At 56.0% G+C, this 19,870-nt stretch overlaps 9 protein-coding genes across 9 annotated transcripts; 5 read left to right on the plus strand and 4 right to left on the minus strand.

Annotated features, from left to right (window-relative positions):
• Window positions 1-579: 579 nt before the first annotated feature.
• Window positions 580-2,457, plus strand: LY79DRAFT_647937 (methyltransferase domain-containing protein). Its single transcript, XM_060562498.1, has 11 exons — window positions 580-707; window positions 777-815; window positions 869-959; window positions 1,017-1,039; window positions 1,099-1,117; window positions 1,169-1,291; window positions 1,342-1,364; window positions 1,420-1,457; window positions 1,514-1,651; window positions 1,714-2,133; window positions 2,194-2,457. Exons 1-11 carry the CDS (start codon window positions 675-677, stop codon window positions 2,255-2,257), a joined length of 1,011 nt encoding a protein of 336 aa, XP_060417018.1. The 5' UTR covers window positions 580-674; the 3' UTR covers window positions 2,258-2,457.
• Window positions 2,458-4,062: 1,605 nt separating this feature from the next.
• Window positions 4,063-4,394, plus strand: LY79DRAFT_667583 (uncharacterized protein; the record flags this gene model as incomplete). The annotated part of the gene is made up of 2 exons (XM_060563399.1): window positions 4,063-4,097; window positions 4,205-4,394. 2 exons carry the CDS (start codon window positions 4,063-4,065, stop codon window positions 4,392-4,394), a joined length of 225 nt encoding a protein of 74 aa, XP_060417019.1.
• A 1,112-nt stretch (window positions 4,395-5,506) lies between these two features.
• Window positions 5,507-6,841, minus strand: LY79DRAFT_509983 (sucrase/ferredoxin domain-containing protein; the record flags this gene model as incomplete). The annotated part of the gene is made up of 1 exon (XM_060554109.1): window positions 5,507-6,841. One exon carries the CDS (start codon window positions 6,839-6,841, stop codon window positions 5,507-5,509), a length of 1,335 nt encoding a protein of 444 aa, XP_060417020.1.
• A 779-nt stretch (window positions 6,842-7,620) lies between these two features.
• On the minus strand, window positions 7,621-9,872 carry LY79DRAFT_545418 (nucleoporin protein Ndc1-Nup). The gene is made up of 3 exons (XM_060557175.1): window positions 9,628-9,872; window positions 8,743-9,566; window positions 7,621-8,685 (listed from the first exon to the last, which is right to left on the minus strand). The coding sequence occupies exons 1-3, from the start codon at window positions 9,764-9,766 to the stop codon at window positions 7,747-7,749; spliced, it is 1,902 nt and encodes a 633-aa protein (XP_060417021.1). The 5' UTR covers window positions 9,767-9,872; the 3' UTR covers window positions 7,621-7,746.
• Window positions 9,873-10,219: 347 nt separating this feature from the next.
• On the plus strand, window positions 10,220-11,078 carry LY79DRAFT_509935 (SNARE domain-containing protein; the record flags this gene model as incomplete). The annotated part of the gene is made up of 2 exons (XM_060554102.1): window positions 10,220-10,504; window positions 10,557-11,078. The coding sequence occupies 2 exons, from the start codon at window positions 10,220-10,222 to the stop codon at window positions 11,076-11,078; spliced, it is 807 nt and encodes a 268-aa protein (XP_060417022.1).
• A 152-nt stretch (window positions 11,079-11,230) lies between these two features.
• Window positions 11,231-12,151, minus strand: LY79DRAFT_510042 (membrane insertase OXA1/ALB3/YidC; the record flags this gene model as incomplete). Its single annotated transcript, XM_060554115.1, has 1 exon — window positions 11,231-12,151. The coding sequence occupies one exon, from the start codon at window positions 12,149-12,151 to the stop codon at window positions 11,231-11,233; it is 921 nt and encodes a 306-aa protein (XP_060417023.1).
• An 897-nt stretch (window positions 12,152-13,048) lies between these two features.
• On the plus strand, window positions 13,049-14,876 carry LY79DRAFT_509942 (glycosyl transferase group 1; the record flags this gene model as incomplete). Its single annotated transcript, XM_060554106.1, has 4 exons — window positions 13,049-13,407; window positions 13,457-13,592; window positions 13,662-14,649; window positions 14,701-14,876. The coding sequence occupies 4 exons, from the start codon at window positions 13,049-13,051 to the stop codon at window positions 14,874-14,876; spliced, it is 1,659 nt and encodes a 552-aa protein (XP_060417024.1).
• A 172-nt stretch (window positions 14,877-15,048) lies between these two features.
• Window positions 15,049-17,639, minus strand: LY79DRAFT_667589 (gamma-glutamyltranspeptidase; the record flags this gene model as incomplete). The annotated part of the gene is made up of 7 exons (XM_060563400.1): window positions 15,049-15,511; window positions 15,580-16,173; window positions 16,236-16,284; window positions 16,337-16,496; window positions 16,563-16,826; window positions 16,929-17,110; window positions 17,588-17,639. 7 exons carry the CDS (start codon window positions 17,637-17,639, stop codon window positions 15,049-15,051), a joined length of 1,764 nt encoding a protein of 587 aa, XP_060417025.1.
• Window positions 17,640-18,052: 413 nt separating this feature from the next.
• LY79DRAFT_588245 (S-adenosyl-L-methionine-dependent methyltransferase) lies at window positions 18,053-19,870 on the plus strand (the record flags this gene model as incomplete). Its single annotated transcript, XM_060560889.1, has 1 exon — window positions 18,053-19,870. The coding sequence occupies one exon, from the start codon at window positions 18,053-18,055 to the stop codon at window positions 19,868-19,870; it is 1,818 nt and encodes a 605-aa protein (XP_060417026.1).

Consider the following 19,870-nt stretch of genomic DNA (forward strand, 5'->3'; position numbering starts at 1 on the left):
ATCAACCATCGCCAACCCATCTGCCTCGCAGATATACGAGCGACGGCCTCCTAAGATTTGTTCTAGAATACTAAGTCTGATGTGCTCTGTGGCATCTGGTACTCTCGCCAGCCCCACCCGGAAACCTGAGAGAGGCTCGACAGGCAGAGGGCGCACGTGTGGGATGTCTATGTGTCGTTCTGCGTCGAAAGGATTAACCCCTCAATCGAAACCAGATGTTTTCTCATATTATGGGGCATGTACAACTAATCCCATGGTTTCCGCGGGGCTCTTGTTTGCTTGGTTCTCAGGGCAGCCCCCGGACCTTGCATGCTCGTACTCTCCTGCACCCGGAGATGCGCTCTATTGCGGCAACATCGCCCGGAGGAATTCACTTAGCCGGATGCTGAACCCGTTCTCGCCTATGCAGACCAATACTGACAAACTTATCGCAAGCCAATCAACTTGTCACAAGTTGCGTGAGTGTGACTGGGTGAACCAACAGACATGGCATACAAGCAGGGGCGGCCGCGCTTATGGTAGGAGACATCCACAAGGGGGCGTTCCCCTTATTGGAAGGACACAACATGACATTTATCAGAGTGCTTTCCCCCATCTGGTTCTTCACTTGACCTCTGTTCTACACACTCCATTTACAACTCCAAGAAAACCGAGCCCAAGTACAGCAGAACACCATGGCCGATGACGCGCAACAGCTGGTAGCTGAGGTGAGCTTAGTAGAGCCCTGAATGGTTGTATGTTTTGTCGTAATAGCCACTGAACTGACATCGATACAGGACTCTCACGATGACGATGCGTCCTCCATCGCTGGCTACGTTAGTTGCCCGTCTTAGACTGGGTTGTGGATCTTGTGGCTGAAATCATATAGTCCTTCGACAATTCGCTAGCCTCTTTACGCTCTAGTATTTACAACTATCGTCGAGAGAACGGTCGGACTTACCATAGTCTCAGCGATGGAAGTGAGTAGTTCTCATACTGAATTCGAGTGCGGATACTAAGACAGCCCCTGTGTGTAGAATACCGGGCTCCTAATGATGAGGTATGACTTGGTAGCTCAGCTCCCTATGAGACTGTCTCTAATGCAATAGGAACCTATAGAGGGAACAAGACCGCCTGGGTACGTTCCTTCTCAGAACACCTTTGCCAACAGCTACTGACGTTTTCACAGACCTAAACCACCATCTCTGGATTCTAACCTGGGACAATAACCTGTGTCTCAGCCCGAAGAAGCACGGTGCCAAAAGGGTTCTAGACGTCGGCACCGGCACCGGAATCTGGGCACAGGATTACGGTAAGCAATTTCCCCAGACGGTGTTCTACGCATGCTGACCTTTCTGGCAGCCGATCAGTTTCCCGAAGCAATGGTCTGTCCTGCTAAGTTACAGCTCAGGTCAAGGAGAGAAACTAACTAGTGTGTAGGTTATTGGCGTTGACCTGAGCCCAATCCAGCCCGATTTGTAGGTGCCTCATTAATAGCCAGACTCTTGTAAACCCAGCTGATAAGCATCTTTAGCGTGTCTCCTAATTGCACTTTCGAGGTTGATGACATTGAAAAAGAATGGACTTGGAAGGTGCCTTTTGACTTCATCTTCATGAGGACCATGTGTGGGAGTTTCTCCAGCTGGCCAGATGTGATTGCGCAGGCATATGAGTAAGTGGATGTCGTGATACTAATATAGTTTTCACTGCGCTGACTTCTATGGTGGCAAACAGAAACCTTGAGCCTGGGGGCTACCTTGAGCTTCAGGACAATATGTTCCCACTGATGTGTGACGATGACACCATGACCGAGGACTTTATGCCCTTGAAATGGACAAAGTATTTGGTCGAGGCTGGTGATAAGATAGGCCAGGTAGCGAATGCTGCTTCTAGCTATAGAAGTATGCTGGAGGATGCTGGCTTTGTGGATGTTGTAGAGAAGAAAGAAAAGTGGCCTTTCAACCCGTGGGCCAAGGACGAGAAACATAAGGCGCTTGGGTATTGGACTCAAGAGTCTGCCATGAAGGGAATCGAAGCAGTCTCGATGGCATCGTTCACTCGTATTCTCAATTGGAGTCCTGAAGAGGCAAGAGTCTTCTGCGCCGAGGTCAGGAATGAGCACACAAAGATTGGGGTCCACGCGTACTACGATGTGTGAGTATCCAGCAGCAAAGACACTGCTCATTGAACTGGGATGACTAACCAGTGGATCAGTTATGCCGTCTGGGGCCGAAAGCCTGAGGAGGCGGAAGAGAAGGAGGAGGAGAGCCATCCGTAGGTTAGGACAACGGCGTCTTACACAGAATCCACGGACTCTGTATCTGTCATGTTCTTTTTTTTTGGAACAGATACATTTGAGAAAACGTGGGTGTCTGAGATGACAAGGCTGGAATGTTCAGACGTCATCGAGAAGGTTCAGCATCTTCGAGCTATAGCTAGGTTTCATATCCAGATAACAATGATTATGCGTCTTTTGGCAAAAGGTTCCATTGCAAGAGTGAATTTTTCAGACAATACATCTCTACTCTCCATCTGCCTTTCGCGATACCGCCGACGCGACTTCTCCGAGGCGGTTCGATGAAGTTCCCAACCATAGTTGAAGTCAGCTGTTCAAATGTGACCACATTACTCCGTGTGCGGCTGTAAGTGCGGTTCCTCGTCATCGTAGAGGACGGTCGGTGCCGGAAAAAAAAGCCCGAGCACCCGAATTGCAATATCCAAAGAGTGTTTGTTGCTTATAGAGTCTGTTATCTTTCAAAACCAAAAAGCAGTTGTATGAGGCTCTCGGTCCATCGGTGACGAGTGGGCGAACCTTTGTCGTAAAAGCAGGCACTCATTTGCCAGCACAACGACCCGAGACGGACCATGCGGACTGCGAGAGGCGCCTTGGCGAACCACAAGGTTTGTGACAACGAAAGGAAGCTAGTCGTGCAACCCAACATGGGTAGCGAGTTGGCTGCGCGCGCGTATGTGTGTGTGTGTGGCCCAAGTATCTGGCCTGTCCTGAGGCCGAATTCTTGGTATATCCCGTTGCAGCCCTGCCATCGAGGTACTTATGACGGATATGTTCACTCAGCCGTCTACAAGCCCAGGACCTACACTCCTCTAGGCTTTACGTGTCTACACTACTCACCCGGGTGGGGGGGAAAGAGGGCCGGTCTCCCATATCACCTACCTATCTACCTTTTTACTAACACATCACGTTTCCTACCTTTTTATTAGTAGGAACAATTATATAACGTTATCACCACAATATGCCTTAAGAAAGCCTGCATTGTGCCAAACATAAAAAAAAATACTGTATTAAGTTATTGAATGCGGTGGGGGTATGGCAGGCTTCTAAATACAGGTACTTTTTCGATGTGGTTGAGATTGGACACTTTTTTTGTCACCCGGGTTCGACTACTGCGCGAAGTAGCGTATGCCTGTTGCTGCTACTCGTGGTGTGGTATGGGCGCTCTTCAACCAGACTGGACGAATTGCTGGGCATGACATGGGTCTACACAATGCTGCATCCCTCCTTGTCGGTCCACCTCGTTCTGGGAGGAAGATGATGGTGGTGGAGGGTGGGAGACGATGACAATGAGAGGAGGCTCCTGTGCTTTCTCTACCTTTTCCATTCGACTGTTCCTGGGTTGTGTTTGTTCCCTGTCAAGCAGGGGGGTTCCACTGGTGTTTCCCATTGGTTAGCCATCAATACCGGTACAGTAGTGGGACTGTTGTTGAGACATACCTGCGTGGAGAGCGTGTGGTCGGGTTTCCCACTTTGGCGTGTCATGGCACTCAGTGTCACGTACCATGGGGACCCTTTCGACAACTTTTACCTTGGGCTAGTCGGTTGATGAATGCGAGGGTGGTGCGCCTGCGAACAACTGATATTTGAAAACAAGGTCCAAGGCCGGCCGTTATCTCAAAATATAAAGTGTCTTGATCTCCTACCGACTAATTTTGAATATGGCTTATTTGTACTATCCTCAGATCCCCTTTATTGTAGCTTTTGGCTCTACTTTAGTACCTTATCCCTCCAGATCCGAACTTGGACTAGCACATATAACAGCGGGTGATCCTTCCCAGTGAACAACCATGGACTCGACTTCAAACACATCCGTCGTCAACGGGTATGACACCTCACACTTTCTTTGTTTATTTTTTGTTCTTCTTCTTTCATTAAAACCGCCCCACGTTGCCAACCGGTATTCTCTTAGCTGACCTGTCATTCCTCCAGGCACGCCTCCTCAAGCCGCGCCGCCTACCCAAACGAGGCCCAGCGCCTCCATGACCAACGCTTGCAACTCTTCCTCGGGGATGACGAGTCCCCCAATCCGATGATACCTCGCACGACGACCTCCGTCAAGCAGCATAAGAAGAAAATGTCCCAAAAAATACACAAGATCATGTCCAAGGCTCAGAAATGAGTGACCTGATTTGCTTTCGCTTTTGATATTTGGGCGACGAAAGTACCCGTGCATTATCGAGACTGAAACAGTGAGTGCTCGATATGTTATAGGGTGGACAGAAATGTGGCTTACTCGGGTCATTGACAAGGCAGACCCCAAAGCCCCAAAAACGTCACCTCCCCTGTGGTGCACGGCGCGGCAGCAGTGCAACTCCGGCACGGCCCCACTCCGCCGTACCCGTAGTTGTGGAACCGGACCCGAAACTCTAATACACCTGGGAGAACAGGCGTGAATGTCTTCTCAGCTCTAGGTAGCAAAGGGAAACACATTATCCCCACGCAAAATGGTCACCACAAGCGTCGTGCATGGATGATGCGACAGCCAAGTACCTTCGAGGTCAGCCAGCGCCATTGGCTACTGACTGTCGACCACAGCGTGCAGTCACAGCAATAGGTGCAGGCGGGCGCTCTGCACACAGGCAAACCACAGTGTTGGAACCCAAATCCTCCAACAGTACGGAGTACTTACTCCCTTAGCCCATATCCCCTAACCCATATGCCCCAAACATCTCTGTACCCTTCCACCCCGTCCTCTCCAAAAATCGTTTCGATTCGACACCCCTGCACAAGCCACACTTCTCGGAAAATCCCCGCCCCCGGCGCAGGAGGCTTGCACATAAGCTCAAATCTCTAGCCGGCGCCAGAAGCCACCCGTGAGGCCGTGGCATATCACCACGTTTGCCGTTGGGGACGGGGCCCTCGTCAAAGCGCGCCTCCGTCCCCCCAACGGCGCGCCGCAAGGACGCATGATGCAATCTCCCGTTCCGCAGCCCAAACAACGTTGGATCGGGACGAGTGCAGATGTCACGGTCGCATAGCCGAGCGTTCGTTGTCCGGCTTTTGAGCAGGGAATCATCACAGCTGGGTGGTAGGGCCTTCTCCGAGAATACGGCCGTGTTTGTATACGCGTGCCTATTTGCAATTAAACAATTATATAATACGACAAAAAAATTGGAGCCCTCTGTCGAAGCCCCCTCTCCCAAACTCCGTGGATATCATGCAGTGCCCATAGTCGTTCAATCGTGATGCTTTTTTCTTCTTTTTTATTTTCGTAATTGGTTGCTTCCAAGCTCAGCTCGCTCTGGTTTCCCGCAGTGAGAGGATGTAAGGCAAGTCTGTCGAGTCTGTCCGCGTTGCTAAGCGGATGACGGAGCCCGAGGTAGAGCTGCCTGATGCCCCCGATCTCAGACTGGCGTTTGATGAGAAGTGACGGGGGCCGTATGTCTGCCGAGTATGGGCGAAGCTGTTCAAGCTCGAGGACCTCGATATTGCCCCGGCTAATGTGCCTAACGGGGTTGCAGGCGCGGTACGATACTGAGCCCATGTATTGGCTGACGAGTTGCGCGCATTCAATGCCGGCCCTCTCCTGTTGTAGGAACCTTGCGTGCTCTGCGTTGCAGACCGAGATAAGCTACGTGGAGTGGTAGGGTTGGTGGCCATGGGCGCATCGTTGTCGATGTCGCTGTCCGAGACCTCGCTAGGCCCGTCCATAGGCCCCAGGACCGCGGCATCTAGAGGTCGCATGCCGCGTAGTATTGCAGCAAACAAATGCATCACTTCGCGGAATTGAGCATTCGATATCGGCCGTGTCGAGAAGCGCGCATATTCGTATGTGGAGAGGAAGTCCGCGGTCGTTGCATTAAGCGAGATGACGCCCAACTCAGCCAGATGACCGAGATAATCGCGCAGACTCATGGGTAAAGGCCGCTGCAGTAGAGCCACGGCATCGGCATCTAGCATCGGTGGGTGGGTGTGAGAGGAAGGGTCGGGAGGCGCCAGCGTCAGGGCTTTCGCTTCGATTAAGTTCGGTAGTTCGGAGAGGACGGTGCTGTATTGCAGATCCGGTAGGTCGATCGAGTTTGGGGAAGCCCACCCGTAGTGTTCGATTTCGCCCCAAACAGGCCGTCTCGGTGGTAGCGCAATGCCGGTTTCTTTCTCCGTCGTTGCCGGTTTTTTCAACGTCGGCAGCTGGAACCGCTTCCTGGCCGCACTACCCCCAGAGTTCTGCTTCTCCGCCAGCACGTCTCCCATGTCGCTACCCAACGAACTCGTTTCGATCCGCGGCCGCGCGTCGTAGGCGATGGCTGCGCTGCGCTTCAGGTCGGCCGTGATCATCTCGTAAACCTTTTTGTTCACGTCGCCCTTCTCGATGGGTACCCATGATTTCGGTATCGATGCGAGGATCGTCTTGTTGAGATACAGCCGCGTCGCATAGATGAAGGAGACGATGAGGAGGGTGAGGACCAGAGTAGCGGCAATGATCCATATATTATATGGCTGGTTGTTCGAGTAGGCCTGGTAGATGGCGTCGCCGGGGGTGACGAGAAGGAGTAGGGTGAGTAAGAAGCAAAGGACAAAGTAGAAACTACCGTATATGAAACGGAATATCGCTCGTGGAGAGAACATCGGGAAGAATTTCGAGGCAGCGGAAGGCTCCCAGCGTTGAGGACTCAACCCGGGAAGCGACGAGTTTTCAGGTTGGGGATCATGGACGGGCGAGCCAGTGCATGAGAGAGTAGCACAGACAGTAAAAGCATGGCTGGGTGGAAAAAAGAGCCGGTGCGAATAGCGTGAAGTGCAAAGTGGCCAAGCTAAGAGGAGGAGTCGATGTTAGACATTACGGAGTACATAGGGAAAAAAAGGGTATAGTATGTATGGTTGAGAGAGGGAGGGAATGGGGGTTGGTAAACAAGACGAAAAAGGCGGGCTGAGGGTGATGACGAGCAGGACGGGACGGGGGAGGTTGGCTGGGGTCGTTCGTTTTGTTTGATTTCGCTAATGGGCTCAGCCATAGCACCTGCTTGCTTGACCTTCCACAAAGCTCAAGTGGGGGTTCCACATCCCATGCCCGGTTCGGAATACAGCCTAGCGGCAACGGGCACTAACTTTTCAGATTCCAGGCGCTCAAAGACACCATCACAATGGGATGGATGGACTGCGAATGGGAATGGGCCTTCGGCATAATGAAAGATCGATCCATTTTTGTCCCATCCTGCTGGCTTGGGCGGAGGCATGAGCCCATCATTAGCGTCCACTGTCTCACACGCATGGTCGTGCCCAATCGCCGGCATCCAATCGTCTCATGTCATTCCTCTCCACCGGCCGACTTGCGCAGAAAAGGCATGGTTTGTGCACCTTAATCGCATGTGACAGGAGGAAACTTGCGGTCACGGATTATCAGATGTAGTCTGGACTGTGTTTTACTGACATTCGTTCTATGATACAAGTTATGCATGTGCCGTTTTGCCCGCCCAACGCCCTCACAATCCGCGCTCGTAATATTGCCCTACTACATATGACGCAAACCGCTCCTAGTGTGTCTGCTGCATCTCGGGAAGTCGAGGCTTGTCCTCTCTCGAGGGGGCCTGTTGGGCTGCGGCCTCCTTCGCCAGTCTCATGTCCGTACGAGTCAACCTCAGGTCACTGCTGTAAGGTTCAAACTCGGCAATCACCTGGGCCAAGCCCGTCTTCAAGGCTGAGATCAGAGCATCCACTTCCGGCGCGGCTCTGTTCTGCTCGATATCGGTCCAATGGACTGGAAAGTTGGCCTTGAACGCCTCAATCTTGCTGATGACTGTGGTGAAAGTCCTTATGATGGTAGGGATGTCCTTGTGAACCCTGCCGAACGTATCCTCCGTAAGGCTGTGTACAGCCAACAGGCTGAGCACATCGACCGCATTGACGTATTGGCTCAGCTCCGAGTAGGGTGTTCCGAGCACGACGGCGGTGAGTCGGTTCCGGAACTCTTGGCGGAAGACCCAGCCGACGTACTCGTTGCTGATGACCTTCAGAGCCCATGTCTGGAATTGGCTCTTCAGCTGAGGCGACGACAATGCCTCTTGCTGCTCCTTGCTCAGAACTTTGTCACGAGCGCCTCGGAGCGTCTTCTTCGCCATGGGGCTAAGCTGTGATACCGGCGAGGCGCCGGAATGCCGCCCAACTTGGCTGAGAGCCTTCTCCATCTCGCCGCGCACCGTCCTGTTCGCGGGCTTGCTCTGGAAAATCGGGTCCTCTTTCAAAGGAGCCGAGGAGCGAGCCCGCACTTCTTCGGGCTGGACAGGAGCAGCCGGCACAGCCGCAGGCTTCCCATAGTCATCGATTCTGTTCTCGACACTCCTCGTGACATTGAGGCAGTGGACGTAGATCTGGGACCATGTGGAACCATCTTTACGATCGATGTCCTGGAAGATGGCCTTGCGCCTGCCTTCGTCATTGCGTGCGATGTACGCCAGCTCCCAGAGGGCAAAGCACTACGTTTGTTAGCTAGGGCACCACACAAGAAACCTCATCCACCCAGATGCACTCACCCGAATCTGGTCTTTCTTGCTCTTGAGTCCGTTGAGAAGACTTCCGTTCGGATCCTTGGATTCGCTGGTTAGAGGCTTGCCATTCTTGAGCGGGGGCTTGACCATGAATGTCGAAAACGCATGGTTCGCCGTCTTCCACACGATGTTGAGGAGGAAGCCAGCTACGGCGCAACGGAAAAACAAAGGCATGTCCCAGGGCTGAGTAGGCGGCAGCATGTTGGTTTTCGGAATGTTATAGAACGGCCGCAGGAAAAATAATGCCCATCCCCAGACGAAGTACCGCAAAAGCAGCATGTGGACCACGGCGGCAATGGGAGCGACGCTGAGGCATCGAACACTAGACTGGATAAGGATCGCGGGCACTTCGCCCAAGACCTTGCTCAGCGAAGCATCCCCGGAGGCCTTGGCGTCAGCTCCCTCGGACCCCGACACGTCGATGATGAGCTTGTCGGTGTCGTGGTAGAAGTGGAAGATGGCCTGGACAACAGCGCTGATGCTCATATAGCAGTAGAAGCACAGCATTCTCTCGTTCACCCTGGCGCGCTCGCCCCCACTATAGTACGTGACCCATCCCAAGTTGGCGCTCTCCGGTAGGGACCACAGGTAGACATGGCTAAAAAGCGCGCTCGAGAAGCTGTAGAAGAGAAATGCCTCGAGGGTGTTGATGCTGAAGAAGAACTGTGTGAACGCATGGAAGGTTGAGTTGGAAGCGCGGGCGCCGACGTGGTACTGGGCAATACGCAGGACCAGGATCGACAGGCCGCAGGTGAAAAGGAATATCGTTCGGAAGCCGGCGGGGCCAATGGGAAACCAAGACCAGAAATCTGGGGGGAACATGTCAGTTGGGAAGCTTTGCGAGCTTGCATCGTCTGGGCGACTACTCACAAGAGCTCCAGCCAGAGAGCAATATAGCTTGGACGTAGGATAGACCAAGGAGAATGGTTGCGGTGGAAGAAAATCGCCTTTGAAGCGCAGGCTGCAGAAAGTCCTTATAAGGAGCCCTTCTGACTGTTGACGGTGCCATGCCGAAGTTGCATGGTCATCGAGACCGTATGTTCTGGGACGAGGTTGGCGAGGCTGCACGTGGACTGTGCCGTGGCCTGGATCTGTCTGGAAGTAAATAATGTAAAAATCTCCAGTGCAACAACAACTGCAGCTCCGGATCCAGCTCACTTGAGCACCGACGTCCCTGGGACCCACCAGGAGCAAGGATTGATCCACTCTGGTCACGTGAAGATAAGATATAATCAGGCACCATCATTGCGAAAGCGAGCTGATTGGGTGGGGGAAGCACGTTGCGTAGTGTTCCAGCCACAGCCTACGACGACATACCGGTCGGTTCCTGGCGTCATGACGAGTTTAACTCCCCACCCACTCTTCAACTTGTCAACGCTGATCCAAGTCGCCTCACGAATCGAAACGACGCCATTTCTTTGATAACCTTTGCTTGTGGTTTCTTGCATTTACCATCGTCGCCATGTCCTACGACCAGCTATCATCGCTCGAAGCTGGCCGATCGAGCCGCCAGGGCAACTACTCTGATGATCCCGAATTCAAGCAACTTCAGTCCCAGTTGACCAACAAGATCTTCAACCTGCGGCGCAATATTCAGCAGCTCACCACCGATGTCAACATTCTCGGAACGAAGCGCGACACCCCCCGCGTCAGGGAGCGAGTCCACGACCACCTCGAGAAGACTCGGGACCTGTGCAAGGAGATTGGAGATGGAGTCAAGAAGCTTCAGACCTGGGACGATCTGACGGTTCGTGTCAACCAAAGCCTCGGCGCATAATCTCTGCTAACGCGAAACCCAGAAACAACAAAAGTACGAGCAGTCCAGAATATCGACGGACTTCCAGAACGTCCTCCAAGAATTCCAAGATATCCAGAGAAAGGCCCTTGAGAAACAGCGGGCGTCTGTCACAGCCGCGCGCGCGGCAACCGAAGGCGAGGCTGCAGACGCTTCGGCCGGGTCCGGGGAACGCCTCGAGTTACAGCAGCAGCAGGAGGTCAGCCGTCTTGCGTCGCAGGATGAGGTGGACTTCCAGGAGGCGCTCATCATCGAGCGCGAGGAGGAGATCCGGAACATCGAACAGGGCGTTGGTGATCTGAACGTGTTGTTCAGACAGGTCGCGCAGATTGTGACAGAGCAAGGGGAGCAGCTTACGTCGATCGCAGACAATGTAGAAGACGTGCGCGACGATACCCGCGGCGCCCAGGTTGAGCTTCGCCAGGCAGCAAGGCATCAAAAGGCAGCCCGAAACAAGGGGTGCTGTCTGATGTTGATCCTCGCAGTCATTCTCACCATTGTCATCCTCGCGATTGTCTTGGACTAGTATGGCACTGGGTTTCTGTCTTTGTTTGTTTGCTATTGCTACAGTGGCGTTTCGGTGGCGTATTGCTGTTATTATTGTACACCAGGGCTTCTCTGGAGCCGAGGACATAATTCCGAAATCAGTTTTCTCTGTCGTGCATCGTCGTCACTGATCTATGATACCGGTAAGATGATGGGCTCCTTGCGCCGGCAAGGTTGAACGGCGCGAGGCTTCGGAAACACCACGTCTACCACCTTGCCAGAGACCTGGCTGAAGGCCATGGACGCGATCCAGTAAAGGAACAGGCCGGCTGGCAGGTTGCTGCAGAGCGCGGGCACGAGGATTGCCGAGACAAGCAGTCCCCTCTGAAGACGAACCCTCCATTTCAGGCCGGGGGTCATGTACACTTGGGAGTTTCCGAGGTCGAACACAAGCTTTCTCATCTCCTCTTGTCTCGGGAACATTGCGTAACCCATCGTCAACATGAGCATTCCGGGCAGGGCCATTGTGGGATCGGCTACCGTGAGATCGGTGAACCACAACATGCCGCCGTTGGCCATACCAGCTTCCACGGTCGAGCCGAGAGACTGCAGACCGTCCGAAACAGCTTGAACTGAAGATGATAGGGGCGCAGACGCCTGCTCTGAGAGAGATGCCGCTGCATCAGCAGCTGGCTGGGCGGCGTCCTTGTAGTTGCCCGACAACAAGGACAGCCAGCCTCCACGAGCACCACAGAGCCGCCTCAGAGTTTCAGACATGAGAAACCATATAGGTATGCCGAGTGCGGGGGCCCAGGCCTTCCAGTTTTGGCATCCTCGTTCCTTGAAGAGCCTTTTCCGAGTCCGGGCTAGTTGCAGAGCATCCGAGAGGCGATTAGAATGGAGTTGAAACCTCCAGGCGTTGAGTAAGGGCATGGCTTCGGCCTGTTTGTTGACAATGTGCTTGGTGATCATCTGGAGTGGCGCTCTGACGACAGCGACGGCAAAGGCTGCGAAGAGGATTGTGGTGCCCCAGTTTCCTGCAAAGCTGAAGGAGTTCAGCCAGATGAGAGCCTCCCCGGTAGCTTGGACACTACTTTCGACATAGGCACCCATGGATAGGTTCCTGACACCTGCCGCCCTCTGGAAAGGGCGCAGCGTCGTCGGCCTCATATTCAGACGAAGCGAGGCAGGCAGTGAAAGCGACTGTGCTGGTGAGAAGCCCAGTGGTTGGCGCAAGCTCGGCGCGAAAGCGCAACGCGCCGCTCTGAGGGAAGCCATGATGAGAAGGCCACACGCTCATCAGAGGGCTTTCGGGTTTCGAGTGAGTCACCCGGCCTTTTGATGTAGGCAAGAGTTATCAAGGGAATGTCAATTCTGACGGCTCGGTCGGAAATGTTGTAAATTAGGATGAATCCCGTATTGAATACGGATAGGTATATCTGAGAGTGAGATGAATCAATGATTGACTCTCAGTGGTCAATGGGAAGCTGCAATAGCGGGTCTGTTCGACTGCTTGAATGAATCTGCCGCCGTGGGCCGGGTGGGCGGTGAGGAAAGGTGGGAGAGAGCCATGTAGCAAGTACCTAAGTACCTGAAAGCCTCCTGTTGTCGGTACCTAGGTAGGTAGGCAATGCAGCCCCACCGCTCCCGTCAGCGCGTCACCGTTTAACAGCCCAGCGCAGGTTGGCTCAGCTTGCCGGACCGGAAAAGACCTGGACCCTTGCGGGGTTCCACTGACCAGTGCCGCAGTACGAGCAAGGAAGGATAACTGCGCTGAAGCTTCCCCCCCATTTTATAGCTTGCAGTACAACCTGGCCTGTTTCCCGTCCATTCTACACCTCATCCCACCACCAAGTCCACGGGCGATGCAGAAGCTGGACCAGACCGCCGCCATCTTCGGCCTCGACCGCCCTTTCTTTTCTTCCTGAATACCACCGCGGTCACGTCGCAACGAACGAGAGAAAACAAAACATTTTACACCCATCAACCCCACGACTTCTTCGGCCTCCGATGCCCGAAACCTGCTCAGCGCCGTCTGGGCAAACGCCCTTTTCCTTCGGCCTCGACCCCTGGACTCTCGCCTACGTTGTCGTACCGATCATTGCCATATCCCCAATAGCCATCTTCATCATGTTCCCTTACATCTTGAAAGGCCTCGGATCTCTGCTGGGGCTATACCTGCGGAAGAAGACAGAGGGAAGGAAAGCGCAGCTCTTGGAGCTCATGAACGCGGAGCAGCAGTCCTTCACACAGACATCTAGGAAGGGTGCAAGCGGCACCAAGGGCAATGTACAGGCACAAGCTTCCGGAAGCTCTGGAAAGAAAGATGCAGACTGGACCGGAGTCGTCGGCTTCTTCCACCCCTTCTGGTACGTTGACCGTGGATGACAACCGAGGGCAGTCACTAACAGCACAAAGCAATGCGGGCGGAGGCGGCGAGCGAGTCCTTTGGGCTGCGATCAAGACCACCCAGGAACGTTACCCAAAGGCGCTCTGCGTTGTCTACACTGGCGATCATGAAGTAAACAAGCAGACAATTCTTGCGCGCGTCAAGGTTTGCCTCCCTGGCACATTCACACACACGTACAACCCCTCTTTTGCGCATGCTAACAGGATGTCTCAGACCCGATTCAACATCGACCTGCATCCCCCTTCTGTCAACTTCCTCTACCTCAGCACACGACACCTCGTCCTGGCCTCGACATGGCCCCACTTCACACTTCTTGGGCAATCGCTTGGATCTGTGGTTTTGGCTTGGGATGCCTTCCAGCTCCTTGTCCCAGACATCTTTATTGATACCATGGGCTATGCCTTCTCCTTGGGCCTGTCTAAGCTACTCTTCCGCAGAGTCCCTACCTGCGCCTACGTGCATTACCCCACGATCTCGACCGACATGCTGCAGTCGCTTGACCCCGAGTCTACGACCGGAACACAAGGTGTCAATGCTGGCAAGGGAGTTGGTTTCCGAGGCAAGGTCAAGAAGTTTTACTGGAGATTATTTGCGGCCTTGTATTCCCGGATGGGATCTACTATCGATGTGGTCATGACGAACTCGACCTGGACCCAAGGTCACGTCCAGAAAATCTGGGGCCCTTACCGCCAGGGCAAGGCCAGAAACTACCCCATCGCTGTCAACTACCCGCCTTGCGCCGTCGAAGAGCTCGAGGAGGCCGTGGAGGTCTCGGAAGCCAGCGAGAAGAAGCGCGAGAAGGCCTTGGTCTATATTGCTCAGTTCCGCCCCGAGAAGAACCACACCCTTATCATCCAGTCCTTTGCCGAATTTACCAAGACCAAGTCCGAAGCCGCCAAGGATGCGAAACTGGTCCTCATCGGTAGTGTTAGAGACGACCACGACTCCAAGCGGGTGTATACGCTGCGCCTCCTGGTGAACGAGCTCGGCATCAAGGATAGAGTCGAGTTTCACCTGGACGCTTCATGGCCCGAGATTCTGGATTGGCTGCAGAGAGCCTCCGTGGGTGTCAACGGCATGTGGAACGAGCACTTTGGCATCGGTGTCGTTGAGTACCAAGCCGCTGGCCTGATCTCGGTGGTTCACGACAGCGGTGGCCCCAAGCTGGATATCGTCATCAAGATCGACGGCGAGCCGACAGGTAAGTAAGCGATGAACTCATTCTTGTGGCCGTATAATAACATGAGCGCAGGTTTCCACGCCACGAATGTCGAGGAGTTTGCCGAAGGCTACGAGAAGGCCCTTTCCATCAAGGACACGCTCCCCATCCGTCTGCGGGCACGCCAGTCAGCCAAGAGGTTTACTGAGAGCGAGTTCGATCAGAAGTGGATCGCCCAGATGGAGAAGCTGGTGGCCCTGACGGCCTAGGTGCGATTGCTAGCTGCTCTTGCTTGTATTTCTATATATATGTACTTGATAGACTCGAGGATACCCTTTTCCCTTCAGATAACCTCAAATAAGCATGGGGCAATGCGCCATGACCTCTAATCGTCTGTTTATTCGTGTGAAGCCGTTCTACAACTCGAAACAGGAAACCATTCTACACGGTGAACGCACCACTGTTCTTCTGACGCGGCTCGCTCGCCGCCTCGAAGACGCCCCCGTCGAAGATGATGCCCTGCACGGCGCTGCCACCCTCGGGCACCCACTTGACATGGTGGCCCTTCTCCAACATGCTGGCGACGGTGTCGTTGTCGAAGGGGTACTCGAAGGTGACGACGTTGGGCATGAGCTGGTCGTGAAGGCGCGGCTCGCGGAGGGCCTCCTTCATGGTGCGGCCGTGCTCGAGGACGTGCCAGGTGACCTGGGCCGTGGAGCTGAGAATGCGCGAGCCGCCCGCGGCGCCGACGGTGGCGTAGAGGGTGCCGTCCGGGTGCTCAACGATGACGGGGGTGATGGAGGAGAGGGGCCGCTTGTTGGCGCGGATGAAGTTTGCGGGAGACGGCTCGAAGCCGAAGGCGTTGCGGACGCCGGGGATGGAGAAGTCGTTCATCTCGTTGTTGCTGTTGTTGGCTTCGTCAGTGGGAGGGATTCCGTCTATGAGTAGAAGAGCGAGGAGGGGGGAACGAACAGGATCACACCGGACAACGGGTCCATGATCTGGGCTCCGAAGAAGAGATTCACGGTCGTGGTCAGGGAGGTCGCCATGCCCGACCTGTCCGCCGTGACGATGTGTGACGTCCCGAAGCCTTCGCTGGCGTACGTCCCGTGCGGGTTGTACCACTCAACCGGGTGCGTCTGGTTGTCAAGGATCCTGCGCCGAATGTCCCTGGCGGTGTCCTCGTCGAGGAGGGTGTCCTCGAAGGGGCCGATGCCGTCGACAAAATCAGGGTCCCCGAGGAGGGTCCTCGCGCCGTAGGCGAAGCGCAGCGCCTCGTCAAAGCGGTGGACGCCGAGCTTGGCGTCGGCGCTCTCGGCGGGGTCGAACTGCTCCATGATCTTGAGGGTGTTGAGGCACACGGCGCCACTGGCGGGGGCGCCGATGGAGACGAGGCGGTGGCCGCGGTACGAGGTGGACAGGGACGGCCGCGTGACGACCTTGTAGGAGGCGAGGTCGTCGAGGGTCAGCGTGCCGTTCGTGGCGCGGGCGGTGGCGACGATGGACTCGGCAATGGGGCCGGCGTAGAAGACATCCGGGCCTTCTTCCGCAATCTTGGCGAGGGTGCTTGGCGTGTCGTTAGTTGTGCTGTCTGGGGAAAAGGGGGGAGAATTGTATGAATGGCTTACGCGCCGTAGCGTTTTCGGTAGATGGTGTCGCCGAGCTGGAGAAGCGTTCCTGGAAGTTGTTAGATGGATTTCATCTCTGACTGGACAGGCTCAAGACTGACCGTTCGGAGCAAATTCCTCGGCCCACACGGGGTCTTCCACGAGGAAGTTCTTTTGGCCCTCGATGGCAGAGTTCATGTATCGGACCAAGTCCTTGGAGACTATGAAGCCCGCGGTCGCCAGCTGCGCAGCCGGAGTAACGACAGTCTTCCACGGCAGGACCTGGGCAAAGCGAAAGTCAGTCTCTGAGACACGTTCCGGCTTCGACGCCAGCCCGGGTTCACTCACCCCGTACTTGTTGTGGATGTATTCCAATCCACGGACCTCGCCCGGCACGCCCACGGCCAAGCCCCCGCGAACGCTCCCCTCGACGTTGCCCTTGTACATGTCCTGAAACGCGGCGGCCGGCGCCGACTCCCTGAAGTCGACGGACTCGTAGTTCCCGTCGGCGTCTCTAATCACGACGAACCCGCCGCCGCCGATGCCTGAGTGGTACATGCCTACGGTGCCGACGCAAAAGGTCGTGCCGACGAGCGCGTCGACAGCATTTCCCTAAGAGAAGAGGGTTAGTCACACGCGTAAAGACGTCGCATAGCGAAGCCTAGAATGAATCTATGATCAACCCGGGGTTGATCAGGTAATGAAAAGACGTACGCCTTGCGTGATCAGGTCGCGGCCTATTTTGCTGCACTCCACGGCCTCACTCGCGACGGCGCCCAAGCCGCCACTATGAGGATTAAAGACGAACTGCGGCACCGTCGCGGCCGAGATTGAGCGGAGCTCGGCCAGAAATAGCAGAGAGGCGTAGAAGGGCCATATTGAGTGAGTGTGTGGTTCTTGACACGGTCAGTGGGCGGATTCCTCGCTGGATGGGATGAACTCACTCATCTTGAACAGCCCGAAAGCGGAAGGGCGGCGGCTGTCCTGAGCTCCAGACACCGGACGGATCCTCCGAGACTCGACGGCCGAAACTCCGATAAGAGAGATAAGACCCACAGGTACAAGGAGAAAGAGAGAGAGGCTTGTGCAACTCTGAACGTACGTCGGCACTCAACGATTGTCTTTTATCTGGAGAACAGTCTTCCTTCCCTACCTGCTACGTAACAACTGCAAAACAACCCGGCGGAAGAAGGTGAGGCAAAGCTGGGGGCGGGAAGGCATTAGAAACCAAGCTGTTCCGTGTTCGGGGGGGTGCCATGACTTAGTATGTATTTCTAATGGATCCCCCCGTCGATTGCGACAGACTGAGTCGCTATGAACAAACTCACAGAGTGGTTGCCCCCCCCCCCCCCAGATCTGGCAGGCGCTGATACCGTACTGATAAGCGACTTTAAACTGGGGCGCCGGGGTGGAGGTGGTGCGCATGATGGCCGTCACGCTGGATTCGCGGCCCCACACCACGCGCCCAGCGTTCCAGGGACACCAATCAGCGGCCGGCAAATTGGGTAATTCTCAGCAAACCTCCAGGAGCTGTGGCCGACGACTTTTTTTCCTCACGAGTCGCAAAAAGTCACAAGCTCTCTCACTATTGGGCGGCGGTTTACCTTTTTGCACCACGTTCGAACCCGGTGCTGCATCTCTTGGGTCCGCGCAGGTAGCCGGCAATTGCTGCTTCCCCAACCGTGACAGACCCTTCCAGTGACTCGATGAGTCTGTCTCTGCGGCTTCTACCGAGATTCACTTCGTCTTCACTCCGTTCAGCGGCTCTCACACTCACCGGCCCCGGCAGCGCTTACACCTCGGCCGCGCCTCGCAAAACATTCATACGCACATTCAAAATGTCGTCAAATGAGGACACGCCCCAGCCGCAATCGGCCTCCAAACCGGCTCAGGAGGCTTCTCCTAAGCCAGCAGCACCGGCAGCAGCATCTCAGCAGGGGTCGGGACAGAAGACATGGCAGAACAACGGCAACAAGCCCAAAGGCAACAAGCGCGGGTTCCAGGGCCAGGGTGGGCGGGGCAGGGACAAGGACAAGCAGCGCAAGTCGAAGCGTGAGAGGAATATCACGGAGGGGTCCTCGGAGGAGGTCTTGGCGACGGACGTGCAAGCGCTCATCGCGTCCCGCAAGGCCTCTCTCCCCGAGCCGGCGGAGGTGGCCGCGGAAACCGACGCGGAAGCCAAGGAAGGCGATGTCGAGACCGAGCCCGTCCCCTCAAAACCCCTCCCGGCCCCCTTCACCGAGATCGAGGTCGAGGTTCTCGCCCTCTCATCCACCGGCGACGGCCTCGCCGTGCACGCCGGCTCGCCGCCCACGCACATCTACGTCGTCCCCTTTGTCACCCCCGGCGACGTGGCCCGGGTCAAGGTGGTCCGCCACTTCCCCGCCGAGTCGTACTCCATGGCCGACTTCCTCTCCGTCGCCGCGGCGGGCCCGCTGCGCGACGACACCCGCGTCAACTGCAAGTACTTCACCCGGTGCTCCGGCTGCCAGTTCCAGATGCTCAGCTACGACGCCCAGCTCGCGCACAAGCGCACCATCGTCGAGAAGGCCTTCCGCAACTTCTCCAACCTCGACCCGGCCCTCGTGCCCGAGGTGGCCGAGACCATCGGCAGCCCGCTGCAGTACGGCTACCGCACCAAGCTCACGCCGCACTTTGACGGGCCCCCCGGCCACCACAAGAAGAACAGGCCGCGCCAGGCGCTCGACTGCGTCCCCGATATCGGCTTCAACCTCAAGGGCCGCCGCGCCGTGCTCGACATCGAGGACTGCCCCATCGGCACCGACGCCGTCCGCCTCGGCATGAAGCGCGAGCGCTCCCGCATCGCCCGCGAGTTCGGCAACTACACAAAGGGCGCGACCATCCTCCTCCGCGAGAGCACGAAGCGGTACCCGAAGAAGGTCCTCGGGGCGGCGGCGGCCGCCGCCACGGAGGACCAGGACCCGGAACAACCCCCCGCCGAGGTCCCTTCGGACGCGATCCGCGTCGACACCGACACGCACACCTACATCAAGACGTGCCTCTCGGAGGCGAGCGCCATGACGACCGAGTACATCGGCCCCTACATCTTCACCAACCCGGCCAACTCCTTCTTCCAGAACAACAATTGCATCCTGCCGTCCTTCACCGGCTACATCCGCGACCACGTCATGCCACCCGCGGGCCCCCACCGCGACCGCATCAAGTACCTCATCGACGCCTACTCGGGCTCGGGCCTCTTCACAATCACCCTCGCCTCCCTCTTCCAGGGCAGCACGGGCATCGACATCGCCCAGGACTCGATCGAGTGCGCGCGCAAGAACGCCCGGCTCAACGGCCTGCCCGAGTCACAGTGCAACTTCCTCGCCGCCGACGCCCCGCAGCTCTTCGCCCATGTCACCTACACCGCCGACGAGACCGTCGTCGTCATCGACCCGCCCCGCAAGGGCTGCGACGCCGACTTCCTCGGCCAGCTGCTGCGCTTCGGCCCCCGCCGCGTCGTCTACGTGAGCTGCAACGTCCACACACAGGCCCGCGACGTCGGCGTGCTGGTCCGCGGCGACGGCGGCGATGGGACCAGGTACGAGATCGAGAGCCTCGTCGGCTTCGACTTCTTCCCGCAGACGGCGCACGTCGAGGGCGTCGCCGTGTTGAACAGGGTGGAGAAAACTGCTTGA

This window comes from Colletotrichum navitas (genome assembly GCF_030913465.1).
Source record: "Colletotrichum navitas strain CBS 125086 chromosome Unknown LY79scaffold_13, whole genome shotgun sequence".
Classification (NCBI taxonomy): Eukaryota; Fungi; Ascomycota; class Sordariomycetes; order Glomerellales; family Glomerellaceae; genus Colletotrichum; species Colletotrichum navitas.

Excerpts from the sequence above, each read along its gene's own strand:
- LY79DRAFT_647937 (XM_060562498.1), top strand. The coding sequence starts at position 675 with ATGGCCGATGACGCGCAACAGCTGGTAGCTGAG. Across the intron at positions 708-776 it reads CGCAACAGCTGGTAGCTGAG|GACTCTCACGATGACGATGC; the intron begins GTGAGCTTAGTA and ends ACATCGATACAG. Across the intron at positions 2,134-2,193 it reads GTCCACGCGTACTACGATGT|TTATGCCGTCTGGGGCCGAA; the intron begins GTGAGTATCCAG and ends CCAGTGGATCAG.
- LY79DRAFT_545418 (XM_060557175.1), bottom strand. The coding sequence starts at position 9,766 with ATGGCACCGTCAACAGTCAGAAGGGCTCCTTATAAGGACTTTCTGCAG. Across the intron at positions 9,567-9,627 it reads GCTCTCTGGCTGGAGCTCTT|ATTTCTGGTCTTGGTTTCCC; the intron begins GTGAGTAGTCGC and ends TGTTCCCCCCAG. Across the intron at positions 8,686-8,742 it reads GCAAGAAAGACCAGATTCGG|TGCTTTGCCCTCTGGGAGCT; the intron begins GTGAGTGCATCT and ends TAACAAACGTAG.